Raw genomic sequence first — 20358 nt, 5'->3', positions numbered from 1 at the left:
AGGAAAAGTTTTCATATGCAGCCAAATCAGATTTGAGACAAGTTGTAAATGAAGGGGAAATGTATTTCTAAATAATAGCCAGAATATTCAATTTTAAAAGTCATAATTCCTCAAGGAAGAATGTATTTTGACATATAGGTTTTTGCCATGATGTTTGGGTAAAACTATACGGAAGGGAGTCAGTGTCATAAACTGTAGGAGAAATGCAACAGTAGATTTGAATATCCTCGTGCGTTTTGATTCATATTTCTGATCCAATTTTGCACTTTCTTTAATTATGTGATGATTATGTGATGATTATAAGAGAGCTTCATGGGACTTTGAAATATAGAGGTCATGTTCCTAAAGTTTCTGAAATCATGAACTAAGGTTATGAAAACAATTGAATTAACTTAAAAATTGTAAGATAAAGAAAATTAAATTAAAGCATCAGCTTTCCAGGGTACACTACTGGTAATTACTTTCCTGGTCTTGCATATATGTGAGGATGATACAACTTTTCCTATAAAGAAACTTTGATACTTGTTTATAGGCAAAAGTGTCACTTTCACATGGAAAAGTGCATTAACTGGCACTTTTTAAATGGTAGTATATCATTTGAGTGCTGGAAAAACACAGGCATTTTTCATAAATGCAAAGTTTCAGTGCCTTTCAAGATATCTAAAGCAAGGGGGGAAATGAAACAAAATTGCATGTTATTTTTAAAAATGTTTGCTCAGCTTTCAAGTTTCACTAGTCAAGCTATTTAATGATATCACATCTGCTGTCTGTTTTTTTTTTTAAGAAAAATCTTCTGGCTTTTTATTTTATTATTTAATGTTAAGTGAGATATTCATGGTGAAGAGCTTAGGTTAAGAATCAAGCAAACCAAAGTTTGCAGACCTTTAGTGGCAAGGATTTGTTTTCTCTGAAATGTATAGAATTTTAACCATGTGGAATTAGATCACCCAATTTCAGTGCTTACAGAAATTTTAATTCAAGTTCAATTTATGAACTTTCTTCTTACCTAATTGTTATTTCGTGTAACTCATCTGATGCCACTAAAGTCACTGCCAATTTGCATTACAATAAGTGCAAATTTAGTGCTTTTAGTCATGTTGCAAGCTTCATAAAAACCCATATAGAGTTTAGACAAAGACAAATGTACAGGGAATGGATCATTTTGTTTCACACCTATTTGTATAAAAGTATACCCTTTATCAATTAATAGTTAGTAAGAGTATGTTTCTGAGAAGTTGACAGATTCTGTCCCTGACTGTTAGATTTAGTTCATCTGGTAGAGGTGGGGAAAGCCCTGTTCATTAAAGAAATGCTCTTAGGAGGTTTCTTTGCTGCAGAGTTTGTGGAAGGGCAAAGGTGAAGGAGCAAGGAGAAAATTCTTTTGCTAACACAAGTATTTCCTGTAGACAGCAATTACATACAGGTCTGTGAACTTTAGTTAGCTACCCACAAGCATTTGAACTGTGAGCTCAATGTAGTGTTTGTATAACCTTCCTTTATTTCCAAGATATCTAGTAGAGACTTTTCAAAATTAAATACTTTTTTTTCCCCGTTACAAGTGAAAGATCAAATGATGGAATTCCTTGACCATTTTCTCACCAATTTACAGTCTGTATACCCTAAGAGAGTTCATTAAGTAGGAAGCATACACAGGAGTTCAGCTTTTTCCTGACTTTTTCTGCAGGCTCTAGTTCTAGCTGTGTGAATAAAAGCTACTGTGTATGTATCTATTTTACAGTTCTTTTGTCAACTCATTGTTCAGTGTTCCTTGCCTAGGAGTTCTCTGTTAGATATTAACTTGTGAGCTTATTTTGGAGTAAATTTCTATATTTTCTTTTCTCTGTGGCTCTTACTCAAATAGAAGTGCTGCTTAATGCTGCCTTCAAGTATTGCGGGTTACTAAATAGTGATAGTGTATAGTAACGATTCAGAAAATGTGTATAATGGCAATGTCTAATCTGATACAATAAAGAAAAATAGTATTCCAAAGGAAAATGCATTCTATTCAGCTGTAGATAGAACAACATACTGGGAGTTTTCTGTTTTGTTGAAGTAATGGCCTTCTGCTAAGGAATTCTGATGGATGGGATGGTGACCTTTCCTCTACTAGTTTCTGTGGTACATACATTGTGGGGTCCACAAGTCTTGTTCCCATGTAAATGCCCAATATATGTCTATGGTTCCTTTCCTTGGCATAAAAAGCAGTTATTTTCTACTAGTACTTTCAAAAGTCATAAAGGAATCCAAACAAAATGTGAAAGGAGTTTCCTATACCTCAATACCAACTATCCAGTCATTTCTAATTGGAGCAGGTTGTAGCATCCGAAGACTTTTAAGCAAAATCTCCCACCATGGCCTACTAATGGGAAATGCAGCTCTGCAATGCTATGGTTTAGATCCTGGATGCCACATGCACCCAGTGGTGCAAAGGAGTAGAGCAGAATTGGTTTTTCTTCTGACTTTACTCCTGCCACTTTCCAGTATGGTCAAATACAGCAAAAATTCTAGCAAATTGTCTTTGGTATTGTTAGACATCATTGGCAGACTATGGTTTATCATCAGAAAAGATAGTCCAGGAATGTTGGACTTGCACTGGGGGAATGAGAAAATGAGTGGCATCAGCATGAAAGTTGTACCTCATTGTAACTGGAAATGTATGTACTGTGTTGAGACTAAACATGTCCAGTGTTATGGAATTCTGAAAATTGAATTATTTCAACTGTTTTCTGATCAGAGCAATGTTTGAAGTAGCCCAAAAATAGAGAGATTTAAAATAAATGATGGCTAGAAACCCTTGGGGAGTTGATTTTTCAGAGATACTAAGAATGCACACAACCTGTAGAAACCTAAGAACTCATTGAATACTGAGTACTTGAGTTATACAGGCCTTAAATTTACTGCTTTAGCTTTGATTTGTTCTATGCATCACATCAGGAGTTAAATGTAATACTTTTCTATTTTGTACTTATATTGAATTTGACTTATATATTCTGCCTTATCACATCCCGCTATTTTCTGATGTGGTCCTACTCACCCCTGCATGCCAGGACACATGCTTAGAGTACAATCAGTTTTTCCCTTTCAGTCAGAAAGAGGTCTAGAACTGTGGTCTGGATTTAACCATCTCTTCAATGCCTTTAATAGGCCATTACCCTTTTTTTCCTCAAAGACCTTTCATTAGGGCAATCAGCTGGGTATTTCAGTGTTTCTGAACTGAATATGTAGTGAGCTTTTTGTTTCACAGTTTTATTTTGTCCTGCTAAGCTTCTAATTGCTTCCTGGACTTAATATATCTGATGAACATCACCTGATAACGCCACTCCTTTTCACCATTCTGGGCAGCTCTAGCCTGTCTCATACAGAACACCTGCTATGGTACAGTAGCATCAGTCGTCGTATCTGACAGCACTGTTCATATACTTTCCACTGAAGGAAGACATAAGAGTAAGTTAAAAAGCACTGTGCAGGCATATGCTAATCAAGCGCTTAAAAACTTTAAAGGATAGTATTTTATTTGTTAAATGTAACTTTGGCATTTTGTGAACAGCTCATATAACTTTCAATGGTTTTGCACCTAATTTAAAAGACCAGCTCACAGCAGATATTTGGTCTGCCAACTATCTAGAGGAACATACTGCATGTTTTCTATTGCCTTACTGAATTCCAAATGCCTTTAATGGGGAGAGAGGGGTTGTATCACTAAAGGTGATGGGTTTACAAAAGTATATGTCTGACCCACTGATTTTTAGAAGTAGTAGTGTCACCCAGTTTGAATTCCAGGAATTAGCTGGAAAATAAATGATATCTAAATAACTAAAAACCTTTTTATAATTATTTTTCTGCTTTATTGATATGATAAAAGGAACAATACTTTCTCCTTTTGATAAAACTGCATGTCAAAAAGAGAAAAATATTAGTAGTTTATCTATAGGAAAAAAACATAAGAAAAATGGAAGGAACTGGAAGCGATATCAGGGTTCTTTTGGGCCTCAATGTGCAAACATTTCAAGAGCCTTTAATTTTGTCTGGCTAATACAAAACAAGGCAGGTTTTAGTTAGCCTTGCTTGTCAGTGATCATGGACACATGCAGGCTTATAGTGTCGTATGCTTCCATGCGGAGTTTCTGTGTATTTCTTTTCATCATACTAAGGAAAAAAAAAGTCTTAGGTTCAGTTCTAAAACTCTCCAGTCATCTCTGTTTTAGGTTGTAACTCAAGTAGCAAAGTAAGACTAGCACTGGTTCAAAAACCACATGCTATGTAGAAAAAAATTAGAAAAAATGCAGATTGTTTTCTAAAAAAAATGCTTTCCACATTTCTAAATCAAGTTTAAAGGTTTTTGTTGCCATTTTCAAAAGAAATTTCAAAGCCAAGCCTTTTATTTACATTTGTTTAAGATTTTAAGAATTAAAAGTACTCATTTCATGACATCACATTTTAGACGTTTCATTTTTCCTACCCCTTTTGAAATATTCTTCTCTTCAAAGGTTCTCAGCTTTTGTGCTTTCAGAAATTTCCTCATGGAAACAATTTTAAAATTATGGTATGAGAAAAGTTTTCCCCAAATTTTCATCTTCCCCCTCATCCTCAAACCCCTGCCTGCCACCACCCCAGTAGAAAAGTTGTTCCTGGGCAATAGTTAAAGAGTTAAGAGAAAAGAAAAGAGAGGCAAAAATCCAGTAAGCCCAACAGATCAAATCCAAGGACTTATGTTCAATGAACTTCAAGAGGTAAATATACTTGAAGGTCTAGCTCAAGAAGCACCTCCAAATGAATAGCAATTACATTGCATCTGTGATAATGAAGTCATCAAACCCTGAAACATTTAGGTTAGATTTCTTCTCACCTACCTTGGACTGCCTAACAGTTATGAGTTTGGTATGAGGAAATCATCTGAGTAATGGAAGGAGGTGACATATAATACTTTTTTCCGCCTGTATAATTAGCTGAGGTTGTATAAGACTAATTCATTAATGTTTTGCTTTTGCCTATGTAATATGAAAAATTAGGTTGAAATTCAGCTATGGTTGCTGGTATAAAAATTAAGTCCACATTTATTTTTTTAATATGCATTACAAAGCATATAGACATTTATCTGTAACAAAATAGGCAAGATAAATACAGAGTCAGTTAATCACTCCTGAATACCCATGAAGTTTGATCTCATTCAGTAAACAAACAGTGTGTTTTCAATAGGTGGGCATGCAGTGGCTGTTGAAATGAAGTTAATAACTCTGTCCCATTTTACAGCAGTGGACTTAGCAGTAGGAAAATGAGGATGAAGTGAAGGATGTCATGCTCCTACTCCACTCCAATTAATAATGCCAAATGCTTCAAGCATACAGTAATATGATCCATTAGTGACTTTGCAGCTCCCACTCTCCAGTTCTGCTCCAGAAATAGATGCATTTCAGTTCTGTTCCAAAAAGCAGGAATAATAATGACATTTACAGGACTGGGTAAAAGCTAGAATTTCACCAAGGGGAACATGAGACTTGCTGACTGTTGTCAGAGGAGAAACTTGTCAAAAGCTTAGGACAGGTTGCACAAAACTTTTAATGAGAGTTCCTCAAAACTTCAAGATATTTCATTTTACCCAAAGAGTGCAAAAAGTTTGCATGTTTTGAGCTTCATCTTCTCAAGTCTCAGCTTTGTAACTACATGTTGCACACATATTAAAAAAAAAAAAAGAAAAGGTGACCATAGGACCATAGCAAACATGACATTTGTCCTAGTAATGATGGCATTGAAATTCTAAGTAATCAAATATATTTAGCTGCGTAGCTAAATACTTTTATTTGAAAGATTGGATAAGTATGTGTGTGGTTAAGAAAAGCGAAGGCAATTTGCTATGACCTATTTTCATTCCATTCCAATCAAAATTGCACCACTTAGCTGAGTACTGTAAAGGGATGCCTGAAGCACACTTGCATTAAATCATCTGTTAATGTCAGGCCAAATTTCTGGTCTACTGCCTTGTTGCCAGTGACAGCCTATCTGCAATGGATACCTGTGTTCTGTACACTCATCAGAAACTTTTATGTGCTAGGATAGCAAAAAAACCCTGAAATACTTAAATATGAAGAAAGATGTCCAAAGACATAAGATGAAGAACTAAGAAAACCATTTGAAATGCACATCTTCACTGTAAGTAATTGTAGTCTCTAATTCAGCCAAAACATTGATGTTTTGGCGCAAGAGATTAATAGGAATTTTTTGAAGTAAAATTAAATATTTGCAAATTCAGTCAAGGACTGAAAGAAATTCTCCAAACTTGATGGTATTGCAGCATGGTTTGGCTTCTGAGCAAATATCATGAAGAATTAACTACTTGTCTACTTTACTTAGTTTGAAAATCTGAGTAAGAAAACTTTCCATAAACTCTTCTAATATGTTTTGATTTCTGTCTGGAACAAAAGAATCTTTTTTTTTCCCCCATCAGTTATTTTCTTCTTTCAGATGTCTCTTTCATCTAGTTTTGGTTCTCTGGCTCCCATGGAAGCCAGTAAGTAGGTCCCAAGTTGAATGTAATGTAGAATTGGATTAAAAGTTCCTGATTTAGTAAAAACATGTAAGCATGTATGTACATGTAAGCATGTATGTACATGTAAGCATGTATGTAGTTTTCAAATGTGCCTTGTAACAGGGCTCCTTTAAGCACAGTGTTCAGGTTAGCAGATGCCTTTCCACCATGGACAGAGCTGAGGTTTCAGAGCGAGAAGCTCTTCCTGAACGGGAAGCCTGGGTGTCATGGGCTGTAAGCACGAGCAGTTGAGTGACATATACTCAAAACAGGGATTTGACAGATCTGTCACTGCCGTGGCATACTGTGCATTTATGGTTTAGCACTGTTAATCTAGTGCTCCATGTGCCAAATGAAGTCATTAGCAGATTTGAGGTCTATGAACCATCTGTGCCTGGTATCTGTTCATCCTCAAGTGGGAAAGAGCTATCAGTGCAGAGCTGTACTGGGATGTAGTGGTGCTAGAAGGTCTCTGGGGTACGCCTTGGTCATTTGCGTTAATGTGCCCCTCATATAGCATTTATTGCTCACCTCTTCCTCCTGGAAAAATGTTTGAGTCTCTCAAGGAGCCTTTTGAGAACTGGTTGCAATATCTTTTGTTAAATATTTGGCAATAACCAGCCATACCGAGCCAGCTAGGGCATGAATGAGAAACTTAATAATCCATGAAGGGGCTTTTTATATAACTTTAATTTACATTACATTGAGTTCATAAATTAGGGGAAAAAAGTGTTACTTATGGCTTTCTTCCTGGTGGTGGGTTAGAATACACCAGCTGTAACACACCATTTACTGAGATGACTGGAGTCATTGTATATCAAAGCTGAAAATTATATTGACTCTATCAGTGCAATAACCCTTTGGTAGTCCTTCTTGTGAGGGTTTCTTACATGTGTTATAAGAGCTGCCTCACTGAGTTGCAGTAACTTAGAGAAACACTTGGAGACAAAATGATTGATTATTAGCCCTGATGTTTGTAATTTGATCAGTGCATCAAGTGTTAGCCAATAGCGATTTGTTTTCTTTCCCTTACTCCCTTATTGATGTGTTTCATTGTCTTAGTGTCCAAAATTCCAAATCTAGAATGTCCTGCTATCAAGTCTAACTCTGCTTTTTTTAACTCAAAGGCAAATCCTTACTATAAAGCAATATGAATGAGGTCTGAACTGAAAGCAAATTCAACTCATTATGTTGCCAAACAAGCCTTCATACTCTGTCAAATCCAAACACTGAAATAAATCTTCATGGCTGTCCACTAGACTGTGAGTCTGGCACAGACAGAGATTGCTCAGACAGTAGTTCCAGACATCTTGAGAACAGTGACCTCTTTATGGGCTAAATTTACAGAGTTTTCATTAATCTCTCAGAGAGGAAATCAAATTTAACAGATTGCAATAATTTTTGTTTGATGATAAGGTATGCCTGAGAGTACTGGCCAGTCAGAAAAATTGGTTTACTCATAGTGTGTTTACCAGTCTAGGAAAGATTATGTCTTCTACTTGGGTTACCTTACCGAGTACAGGATGCCTCTCTAAAATATACCTCAACCTCTCAAAAGAATAAATCTTTTTATTTAAATCAATCAGTTTATATAGTAATGTTTGTTGTTTGAAATAGTAGTTCCTTTTAAACAAACTTGCAGGATTTATTGCCATGGAGCTAACTTAAACACTGCGAATTGATTCTTTAAACTGTTAGTGAACTCTATGACTGATCAAGCTATGATGATAAGCCTCAGAGCTCTAGGATACTTCTAAGTTTTGCATTGGAGATGTTTGAAAAGTTTGTGACTCTCCCCTGAGAATTCTCCCTTGATTCTCATGCTGAAAGGGGTGTTATTTCAGAAATTTTAGAAATGGCAAGGAATTTATCTTTGCACTTTGAAGTTCTGAAATATGTGGCAATTTTCTTTATTTGTGGGTATAACAAACTGTGAGTACTCTATTCTGTTTCTATGTGTAAAACTGTTTCTATGTGCTTTGTAGGTGGGTAGGAATTTTTAGAGGAATCAGGACTGACAAACACAAATTAAATTACTGCGATAAATGGTTCTGCAAGAGTTAAGATGACAAGGACATGCCTTTGGATGGAAGAACATATTTATTGAAGCACTCAGTTACCAACAATTGTTTATTTTTCTTATTTGAAAATCTGTGATCACACAGAATCAGAACCTGGTTGTAATATAAGGAATAAGGCTGAACAGCTAGGACAGAAAAAAGATGGCACAAGGTGACCATGAAACCTGAAAGAAATCTATGACACAGGAGAAAAATATTGTTTGCTTTGCCTTGTTCTGGTTTTTTGTGGGTTTTGTTTGTTTGTTTGGGGTTTTGTTTGGTTTTGTTGGTGGTGGTGGTTTTTGTTGTTGTTTTTGTGTTTTGTTGTGGTGGTGGTGGTTTTTTGTTATTGTTTTGTGTGGGGGTTTGTTTGGTTGGTTGGTTGGTCGGTTTTTCCCTTAGAAACAGAATTAGTCAACTTCCAGTCCCAATAGTTTTTGATCTGGAAACAATCGCCTCATGATCAAGCAGTTTACCCATGCTCTCCTGAAGCAACCTTAGATACTCTAGATTTAGCTGTTATTTGAGCTACCTCTGTGAATCCTGGGAAGCTAGGAAAACTGATTTTTCTTTGGGCGTTCTGCAAAAAAAAAAAAAAAAAGCCTTCTTCCTTTTGTTTCTTGGAAGTGTGATCTACAACATCAACTCTTGTGTTGAAATTGCATAACTCCCCTTAGTAGGACTGATCTTTAACTTTGAGATTTGAAACCTCCTAAAAGTTTATGTAAATAGAAAAGTAGAGGTGATTCAGGAGATTTTTAGAGACTTTGTAACAAATCTAAAAGAAAACAAAAAACCAACCACATTCTCCGGTGACAGACTATGGATATTTCATATTTTATACCTGTTGCAAGCTGGTAACCATCTGTGAAAGATTGCTATTAAATCAGAATTTCTCACACTGTAAATTGTGAGATGTCCCTCTGCTCATCACCGTAATCTCACTTTCTCTCTCTCTACTTGCTGAGCACAAAAAAGAAGCCATGACTAAGGTTATTATCTGTAGTACACATTGTATGTCTACCACTGTTGGGTTTTTTCATACCTCAGTTTAAAAGTGGGGAAAGATTGTCTCTTAGGAGGTTAAATAAACCTCAGAGCACCTATAGTGAGATTGTGTGCAAAATCATGTAGCTCAAAATTCATGAGAGCAATTAGGCTTCTGCCTGTGTTTATGTATTAAAAACCATTTTAGATCTGGCTCAGTATACTTTGGATTCCCAGTCTTGTATTTGAAACTGCAAATAATTAGAAACTGGATGGCATTTCACTACCTCACTGGGATATTGAGATGCACCTGCATACTGTGAAAATATCTAAGAGAGGTTAAAAAGTGCCTCACAGTGAACTACTCTTGAAAGAAGCTCTTGATGTCTGAATCTCATCTTATTCATTCCGCTCACATTTTTCTTCACATATGTCCTTGTATAAAAAACTAATGCATGATTCTGAAAAGGAAGAAGTAAAACTATTGTGACTTCTTTGTTTAAAACTTTTCACATAATACCTTTAATAGAAAATGATGAAATAGTCTCTATAACTCTACGGTAATCAAAATTCAATATTATTAATATAACTGTTTTATGGTAATAATAAGAGATTTTCAAGAAAGAGGAGTTCATTTGGTTCCAAGAGATGTTTGACCTCTGCTACTTCATAATCCATTAGAGAGAGCTAAGGGTCACAAAAGCTGGCTTTCTTTCTGTTTTACCTGGAAGGCATTATTTTTTCAATAAGTACCAAAATCAAGTCAATATTTTTAGAGCCAGGATAATTGCCACTTGAAATGGACTAATCTTTGCTCAGAAGTTGCCTGACACTTTATATCCAATGCCAGCAGGAAAGAAATAATTAAGATCTGTGCTTTTGGTAATTGATTGAGAACATTTGAGTGGGTTACATAAATAATTGACTAATCAAAGTATTGTCTAACCGTTTACAAAAAACACATGCCCTACTGCATGTACATTTATTTAAATTAATGTAGCTGTCAAAATGTATGAGAAATTTTGAAAGAGGATTTCATTTGCACCTTATGGTTAATGGTCTCATAAATAATAATTTGTCAATTTATAGGATAAGTTATACTATTAAATTGTTCAACATACCTCTTTAAAACATAGGTGTGCATTTACTGTTCTGGACAATTACTCTATGGATAAAACTGCAACTTTCAAATCTCATTTCTGTGTCTGCCAAATCATACTCTTACTCATTTTCTGTTCTAATGAGAATTAATGATATTAATAATCTCATGTTATGCAGAAGAGACCTGAGGCTTTTGTTGAATATGAAGTATCATGCAGTATTTTTCTAGATAAAATATTTTATTAGTGTGTCATTGATAACTGACCAACATATCTAAAAAATAAATTTAAAAAAACCCCCAAACTAGCTCTTCCCCAAAAAATCAAATGTTTAAAAAATACATTCACAAGTGGGCTCTGTTTTTTGTTTAAGCCCATGAAAATTATACTTTCTAATAATTTGCTAAGTGCTGATGTGTCTCGGACACCAAGAAACTTCAGTCTGATAGTTTGGGGTAGAATTATATCTACTTGCAGGTGTCTTCCATGCTTCTCCTCCCTTTTCTAGCACTACTTTATCTTTGTATGATTGTATGAAGGAAGAATACACTTACAAGCTGAATATTTGAGATTAAAAGAAAGGTTGTATTTCTCTTGAATGGCAATTTGAACATGCTTTGTTGTGGGATCTTTTACATGCAAATCAAAATTCCCATAATGTGAAAGATGTTATTGCACAGTCTTTGCATTTATTTGTATCCATATCAGGTTGCCACAACCAGAGCTGCTATTTACTTCAAAACTGTCCCGTATATATTCTTTGGGCTTCGCTGCTAGTCATTAAAATATGCTGTAACAGCCTGATGTCAGCAGAGTCCCTGCGTGGAAACAGCCACTCCTTTCATCAGTAGTCACTGTGATCTGTTATGTTGTTTCTGGGCTGAGCTTCTCAGGCTCTGTGTAGGGTGGCTTTTTTTTGTTCTCTGGACAGGAAAGTAGGGTCTCTGCATGTATTTAACCCCACATTTTTGCAGGATACTTATATTTCTGTTTCTAATTGACAGCAGTTTTACAGGAGAGTGTGTCCCAGACGTGATTGCTCTAAAATGAAAGAGCACCAGTGTTGGGCTTGAATGTTTTCCATCCAATTTACCAATTGCCCCTTCGTTTTATTTTGGAAGGTTTTTTTTCACTTGAGTGTGGGGTTTCCAAATGATTCTAGTAATCCTGGATTTTTCCCTTTGTTTTTACAGGTGACCTGTAACTGTTTCACCATCAGTAATGGAGAGATGCAGGATGTTGGTGTTGGCCTGTATCCCAGGTACTGTGGACACTGTTTCATTCACAGGCAAAATCTATGTTAGTTTTTTTTCCCTTTTTTTCAAGGTACCTGTAAGGGCCATCAAAGCAGAAGGTAACATGTCTAAACAAGAAACTGGGAAGTGGAAATAAATTAAAGGAGAATAAAAAATATGATCTAGTTGAAAACATTCTTAATAGCCCTGATTACAGCATTAAAACAGTTTAAATAAGATACATCTTTATATTTTATTTTTATGGAGGTGGTAGTCTTTTCTAAGCAAGAATAAATGCTGACATCAAAAATATGTAACTGGGACTAGTTAAAGGAAACCTGTTCAGTGATGCTTTAGAATACAGATATTTTACAGCAGAGAGCCTTCAGAATTGGCAATTAAAATGAAAAGATTGAGTATGTTTTAGTAAATTACCACAACAAACCAACCATTAAGGTGAAAAGATAAGTCTCTTGGGAGATGAATTTGAATTTCTTATTTGTATTAGGTAAGAAGTATGTCCCAGTTAAGGTTTTATCTTCATAGAATTAGTTACCTGTAATCATTAATATGGAAAATTAGTATGTATAATTTAAAATGACATTTTACTACCTAAATTTTTTGTTAATGAATGGTTGGACCATTTTGTCAGTACCTCAGTGGGCCTCTCACTGTTGATTCTTTTCCTACTAATGTCACACATGCAAGATTTGACTAAGGAAACTTAATATCTTGAGGCCTGCCTTATGGTAAGGTTAAGGGAAAGTTGGTTAGGAGGACATGGTAATTGGTGTTATGGAAAGTGCAAAACATTTGATTTCATAGTGGAATGCAAACAAATACTTTTCACATTTGAGAAAAATGAAATATTATTTTGGAGCATTATTATTAGAGAAATGTTTCCTTTTGGTTGAAAAAAACCCCTAACTGTGAATAAAGTGTCTGTCTATGTTCAATGATAATGCATTGCCAAGGGATGCAAGAGACTCTTTCTCAAGTCACTTCAGAGCAGTTTGAGATTTGCTGTAGCAAACCACTCTGAGCTAGGAAAACTGTGAACTTAAATCTGCACTTTGCAAATCCTGGGCAAATGTCCTTCCTGATGAATTCATATGCTTCCAGAGGAAATTGTCATCAAACCCTCTAATGTTTCTATGAAATGAAATTTAATTAAAAGTGCTTTGTTTAGCCTCATTGATAGGTTGTACATTGTTGTATGGCTTTATGGCTTCAACATCACAACATATTTTAAAATCTATAAAATCCTATGGCCCAGCTTTACATCACCTTGCCAGCAGCTTTGGGAGTATGCCCAATGATCTCACAGTAAGTGTCATGGATACTCTCTCATAGCATACATCACTGGATTCTTGTGGAGGTTAACCACAAATATTTTATTAGGCCAGAAGGGATAACAGAAGAGTCAGGATCCTGTTGATACCTTCTTTAAGAGTCAAAAACTGAATAAACATAGTTTGGTGCAGGTCTCTGACCCTTGGGAACATCCTGTATTTTGCCAACAGTTGGGATTTTGAGTTGCTGAATCAGGCAGACAAGGAAAGCAAATAAACGCAGCCAGGAACTGCATAAGCCAAAAGTTCTTCCAGGCTGATGATGCCAGAATCATTCTTTCAATGGGTCATTCCCATAGGGAAAGAACCATCAGCCCCACTTCTGCTATGGAACTGAGATTGGTCTGGCAAAGGCAGTTGTTTCTCAGCTAATGCAACACGTGACTCACAGTATATAGTGACATGTTGTTCTTAACAGCATCCTTCAAGAAGAGGAAAGGGCATGTTTGTACAGCATATGTGTCTCTTGAGGGTGGCAGCAGCTCCCTAATGGTCAGTGCTGCTTCAGCTGTCACATGCCACAAAAATAGAGGCTGGACGAAAATATGTGTAAAACAGAGGCAATGGCCATGTTTCTTCTTTCAACTCTACACACCAAATTCTTTGGCTTTGGGACATAGTATACTCCATTTTCTCCTGATATGAAATACAGGTTGATTGTTGGCCCTGTTGAGCTGTGGTTCCAATGACAGTCAGGTAAGTGATAAGGTTAATGCCCTGAGACTGAGCAGAAGCAGCAGAAATATAATTCAGCCCAAAGGCTGAGTTTTTGCTCTGAACTGCCCAGATAACCTTGTTCCCCACTTGCCCTGTCCCCTGAGTCAGGCCTCTAGGTGAGTTGCTGGGAGGCCATTGCCTCCCTCCTGCCTGATGACATAGAAGGCAGAAACATATTAGGAGATCCAGGAATGGCTCCTATTAGCAATAAATATAAATCTTCTAAGTATTAATTTTCCTCCCCTAACCAAGAGCAGTTGATTTACCAGGGATTTTATTTGTTTCATAGCTTAATTGCCTGATGGTTCACGTGTAATCATGTTAGATGCTTTTAAATTATTGAAGGGAAATGACAATGGAGGTTTTTTTCTCTCTTTCCCCCTCTACCACCCCTCACAGCATGTCTTTACTGAACCACAGCTGTGACCCAAACTGTGTGATCGTTTTTGAAGGATACCAGCTTTTACTTCGCTCTGTCCGAGAGATCCAGATTGGTGAAGAGGTAATTAACTTGTCCTCCCTTCCGTCACAGACACCTGCAACAATGACATCTCCCTAAATAAATTCCAGACTGCAGGGCCACCAGCTTAATATTTTGATGATATATTGATGCCACTTTCTAGCACATAGCTATCAGGGGGGAAAATGATAAATAGAATAATCTCTTCACACTGCCTGGGCCCCATAATCATTACTTCTCATAAATCACTAGCAGTCTTGATAAATTCTTGTTCCTCCTTTCCTCCTCTAGGCACTTCATTTTGTTTGTTTTTGGATGTCTTTACCCTGACAGAACACTTAGAATATTTTTGAGTGGAATGCAGTGTTCACTAAGTCATTGCAACAACAAGCATTTGTCTGCCTGCAACCATGCAGTTGTAGTAAACCTTTCATTGACAGCGCGAGCAGGAAAACATGGTTTGTTTTCTTGTCCATTTCACTAGGAAAGACTTCAAAATATCCTTTTCAAGAGATTTCTGATTTGGTCTAAGCTGTTCTCAACTTTATGATGGCATTTGTACTAATTTGAAAACAATAATTTGTGTCTAGGAAATAATTTCAAAATAAATGTGTTTTGCAGCAATGCAGTATTGAATGTGCTTAATAAGACATGCAAAGATGTGTGTATATATGTAACTTTAAATGCACCGATGACTACACAGTCCCAGCTGTTGGTCATTTCAAAATCGTGACCTAATGTAAATACAGTTCACACCTGTGTTTAAAACCCCTAGAATATGAAAAGCATATATATTCTAATTTAGAAGTAGTATCTCTTTTCCTCCCTATGAAGTTTTTTTTTTTTAATGTGTCTTTTCTCACATATAGTAGGCGATGAAAATAAGTAAATGGTAAAATATTTTTTTTTAGGTAAAACCTTGTTAAGAATCAGCAGAAATGTTTTTGCATTTTTGCTAAGAGAAATTTTTTAGGATGCAATATATGTTTGTGGAGCTATTAACTGTAGACATCTTTTAGTCTGTCATTCTTGTTTAAGCCAAATTATAGACACCTTTCTTCTATTTTATCCATAAACCATAACTTTCCTCTTGGCTTCCCAGTTCACTAAGATGGGTTGTTTATTTAAAAATACTGTAGATTTTAATATCTTCCAGGATGCCTTTGACTTAATTATTAAAGCTGAAGATTCTGAAGCTATCTTATTTTGTACCTGGGTATATTTTTCTAAGTAAATTTCATAAGGTAATTCTTTGTGACAAGCAGCTTTTACCGAGTGGAGAGGCCCTGATGTGGCCCTGGGTGGTTCTGGAGTGAGAAGTGAAGTAGAATTCTGTGCAGGTATGATGTGCAGACTGTACTATGGCTGTGAAGCTATGACCTGAATTTTAGACTTTGTATTAGTGGTCTGTAGACCACTAATTTTAATCTCTAGATTAAAATTGGTGGTGAAACAGATACTGTGTAATTTACTAGTTCCTTGTAAGGCAATCAGGAAATATATGTAAATTACAAAGCAGGGTGGCTAGGACTAGTTTGTTTGTGGTGACTAGGACTAGTTTGTTTGTGGTGACTTTGCAGTTGTGTTAATACAGGCTTTAAGATGACTGCACCTTATGTGGGCATATTGTATTTTCTAAAAAACTTTGCCACCATTGAGGTGATAAAATAAAGTCAGAATTTTCCAAAGAGGTCGTGTTCTAGTGTCTTTGTTGCAACTGTTCCTTATGGGTTTGGTACCAAAAGGAATATTTGCCTTAAGGAACATGTAAAACTACATACTATGTTAAAGCAGCTGTCCCCTCGACTTACCTGGAAATAAAAGTCTCAGTCTGAGGTACGTGACTCTTTAAATAAGGATGTGTTTATGGAAGAAAAATGGCTTAAGGTTTAAGTGACAAAATAAAGCTGCAAAGTCAGTATTAACTTAGATCTGTTATGGGAAGAGGGAGGGAAATAAAATTATCTTGAGGGTATATACAAGTCAGCAGTTCAATATTATTTTCAACAATTACTTTTCCTCATACGCTACTGCTACAGCTTTTCCTTTTGTGTTCTGCATGGTGACTTTGGTACAACTTCTTTCCACACTGCCTTACTGCTTGCCTGAGGTAGGGTGAGCTGAGTTTAATTAATAGCCATGTATTGAATTTACACACATATGTACATAAAACTACATCACCTGTTACAAGCTGAGTTTTAACTTCTATTACAGACATCAGAATCTGAGCTAATGGGAGAGAAAATATATTAGGGAGAAATCTGATTGGTTTTTCTGAACAGATTGGGTGCCTTGAGATGGTAAGATGAATGTTATTTCAAGCCATGGGGCAACAAGAAAACTTAAATATAATCACTAGAAAATTTGTCTTATCCTTTTACAATAGACTCAGACAGAATGAGATTCCCTATATAATAATTAATAGAAAGGAAGTAAGCACAAAATTTATTAGGAGTAAGAAGCTAAGTAGCAAGTCAAGCTTAGATTAGTAGAAGAGGACTATGGCCTTCCTATCCATACAAGAACAAACTTGATAGCGCCTCTGGACTGTTGCCCTGAAAGTATCAGCCACTGCAATGTGATATGTTCACTAGGCCAGTGAGAAGTAAAAATATTTTTGCACATTTGTAGTACTTTCTGTCAGAGTACACTACAGCAGTGTACACGTTAAGGAGTTGTTGAACACCTATAGTCACAGGGAAAACAGAAACAAAGGGCTCTGAGCTCGTGGGCCGCTGTGGTCATCGCACAATCATATAAAGAGGGAGGAACCACTAGATATTATTTTGGTTGTAAACTAGAAGTTATTACATTGGATGTAGTTGCTGCAGTGTAGTGCAGATTTTTTCAGGAGTAACATTTATGCCCCAACCACGCTTCAGAGTACTCAAGCTATACGCAGTAATTATATTTATCAGGTCAGTGATAAAAAGCATGCAAAATTATGAGAACCTCAAAAAGTTTTTATATTCTGATTGAAGTTGTTTCATTTCAGTTTTAATCTCATGTCTAGGCAAATTTCTTCAGCTTTGCATGTTTTTGACAGGAAAGCATGTGGCATTTTGTGTGCTTTAATTGAATTTTGCCTGTATCCTTATAGAATGAAACTGCTAAATTTGATGGTGTTGTATATTTGGAAAACTAATCACTCCCAAAAAATCATACCCTAGCAATCTAGGCCTTTTTTCTGTGGCAAAGACAGTGTTGACAGTCCTGAAGTGCTACAAAATAATAAGTCATGAATGTTACTTTTTTTTCGAGGGCACTGAAAGAAGGGATTCATGTGTAATTGCGTGGTTTCCCAGGTGAAAGCTTTAAGAAGTCAGTGTGTTGCAGAAATAGTAAGAAGCATGTGGTCCTTAAATTTTGCTTTGGAAACCAGATTTATGCTTTAAGAAGTCAGTGTGTTGCAGAAATAGTAAGAAGTATATGGTCCTTAAATTTTGCTTTGGAAACCAGATTTATATTTAAGTATATTATTTGATTTTTATGCTAATGATGTTTTACGCTTTTTGAGGGCAGAAAGTTACCATTTAAAACAAAAACAAAGTGTTCCCATGGGTTTTTGCCAGTGAATGCTTTAGGTGATATTCAGAATAAAGGCTTTCATTTCTGTCATTATATAGCTTATTTAAATGACATTTAAAATGGTCATTGAATGTAGAATTTTTAAAGTGAAAACTTGGCTCTGTTAGAAAATTTCCTTCAAGCTTGGTAACCTTTCTTTTCTTAACTTACCTGTCCTTGTTCTGACTCTGTTATAATTCATATAAGGCAGTATGGGTCTATGCTAGTACCCCAAATTCTGATGCTTGATCAGCTACATTTAAATGTCTTCTGCCCTGAAAGTGGCATCACAGGAATGAAATAGGAGAGGACAAAAGAAGTGAAAGGAGAAGAAGGCTTGGGAGCAACTGTTGATCTCCATGCATAGATGTGGGGTCAAGGTGGTTATAAGGGCCACTAAGGCTCTGTAGACTATTCTATAGCAGATTTTTGAGCATAATTGAGTCTAATAATGTGAAGGGAAAAAAAAACCTGATAGATTTTTGTGGGGACTTTTTTCTATACATCCCTACTGAAGACTGCAGGACTTTCTGAATTCTGAAACTTGCTTCCAGCAGCTCAAAACTAATTATAACAAATTTTTGCCCATCAAGATAATCATAGAATGGCTTGGGTTAGAAGGAACCTCAGAAATCATCTGATTCCAACCACCCTGCTGTGGGCAAGGACACCTTTCACTAGATGAGGTTGCTCAGAGCTCCATCCAACCTGGTCTTGAACTCTTCCAGAGATGGGACCTTCACAACTTCTCTGTAGTGCTATCACAGTTCTGATAACTTGAGGTGATTTTAATTTGACAGCATACAAAGTTTTCCTTTTCTTGCACTTTCCTCTTCACAGAAATGAAATTTAAGTCTCACAAAGAAAGGTAAGATATGGGGAAGGATCATACGAAAGCAAAAATTATTCACTTAGAGATTATGAGGGCTCCTTTAGTGATAAGGTAGCCTATCAGCCAGTTTTGTCAAAAAGACAAATAGCCTGCTCTGAAGAGGTCTTCATCTTTTCCCTACCCTTAAGTAACCACTTGAAACAGCATCAAGATGTGTGCTACAATTTCAATTGACTTTTTGTTAATTGCTGAGGCTACCTGGTGTTTTGCAGGCAGGCACAAGCTGGTTTTTCCTCTTCTCCGATAAAAAGTTGTATGCCTTCAAAGCAATTAGTCCTGCAGAGAGACAGAATGGATTAGCTGAGGTGTAATTCTGCTCCAAAATGGGTGCTTGGCTTCTCATCAGCTTCAGAGTTCAGTTACAACAAATTTGTATCTTTCTTCAGAAAATCACATAACTGACTGTACCCTTGCAGAGCATCTTTTTTTTTCCTAAATTAATACTAAACACAGATCATAATTTCAGATGATCAATTAAATCTATTTTCAAGATAGATTTCAACCAAATTATATAATGTTTTTGTTATTGAAATTCTATGAGAAGTTTTATATCAGTGTATGTTTGCCACATTACATTTTGTCACATTACATTTTTTAAAACCAAATTTTTTGTTGAGTTAGAAGGCATTTTGATCTTTTATGCCGAAGCAGAAAGAGCATAGACTGTTACCCATAACAGTCTATAACTCTGTGTTATTAACAGACTTCTGTACTAAACCCTCTCTAAGACCCTGAGACCTATGATTGCAAAAACAAGATTCACTTTTTTCTCCCTGCTGTTTGCATTAAAATAATTAATTTTAAATTTCTACAGAATTTTCTATCTAGACATTTTGTAGCTTATAGTCTGTTACAAAAAAACCCCCATATATTAAGTCCGCTGCAGCATGGCATTACTGGAAAATTGTGTCCACCTCATTTGGCAAATGAGGAACGTGAGAAACTAACCATCATACCCATGGTTAAAGAATTTCTGTGTCAGAGTGAGAAGCAGGGCTCAGAGAGTGCTGAATGTCTTGAGTCAATAAGTCTCATGCCTTCATAATTGTTTTTTAATATATATTCTTCAGCTCGGGGGCAAAAGATTTACTGCATTCTTCATAAGCGATGCAATAAAGGTCAAGCTTTGGTCAGCTGAAATAATGTTTTAATTAATAGCATACATCTCACATGCAAACACCATTAAGACAACCTTTGATAAATGTGCATATTTCCTAACTACATACAAGTTAAATGAGCCTTGCCTCTAATGAAGTGATCCAAAATTAAAACAAGTGTAAGAGAGACTTGAATACAGAATTCTTATTTTTAAACAATTAAATGGTTAGTGTAGGCTTAGTCGCTGTTAGGTTGGTCATGTTTCTAAATATTCTAATTATATTTTCCCACTTAAGCTGCGAGCTACAACTTATGGATTTCTGCTGGTAGGACTGGAAATTTGAACTCAGGCCTCTGGCAGCAAGAG

The 20358-nt window shown here is 36.0% G+C and overlaps 1 protein-coding gene across 2 annotated transcripts in view; it reads left to right on the top strand.

Annotated features, from left to right (window-relative positions):
- SMYD3 (SET and MYND domain containing 3) overlaps positions 1–20358 on the top strand; it is a 399482-nt gene that overhangs the window by 305084 nt on the left and 74040 nt on the right. For both annotated transcript variants that reach the window (XM_017806572.1, XM_017806574.1), the window contains exons 6-7: positions 11864–11931; positions 14374–14476. In XM_017806572.1, the coding sequence (XP_017662061.1) occupies positions 11864–11931; positions 14374–14476 (171 nt within the window). The remainder of the gene's footprint in view (positions 1–11863; positions 11932–14373; positions 14477–20358) is intronic.

Source organism: Lepidothrix coronata, unplaced genomic scaffold (assembly GCF_001604755.1).
Source record: "Lepidothrix coronata isolate B3197 unplaced genomic scaffold, Lepidothrix_coronata-1.0 Scaffold16, whole genome shotgun sequence".
Taxonomy (NCBI): Eukaryota; Metazoa; Chordata; class Aves; order Passeriformes; family Pipridae; genus Lepidothrix; species Lepidothrix coronata.
Note: the sequence above shows the minus strand (reverse complement) of the source record. Positions and strands in the feature narration are given on the sequence as shown.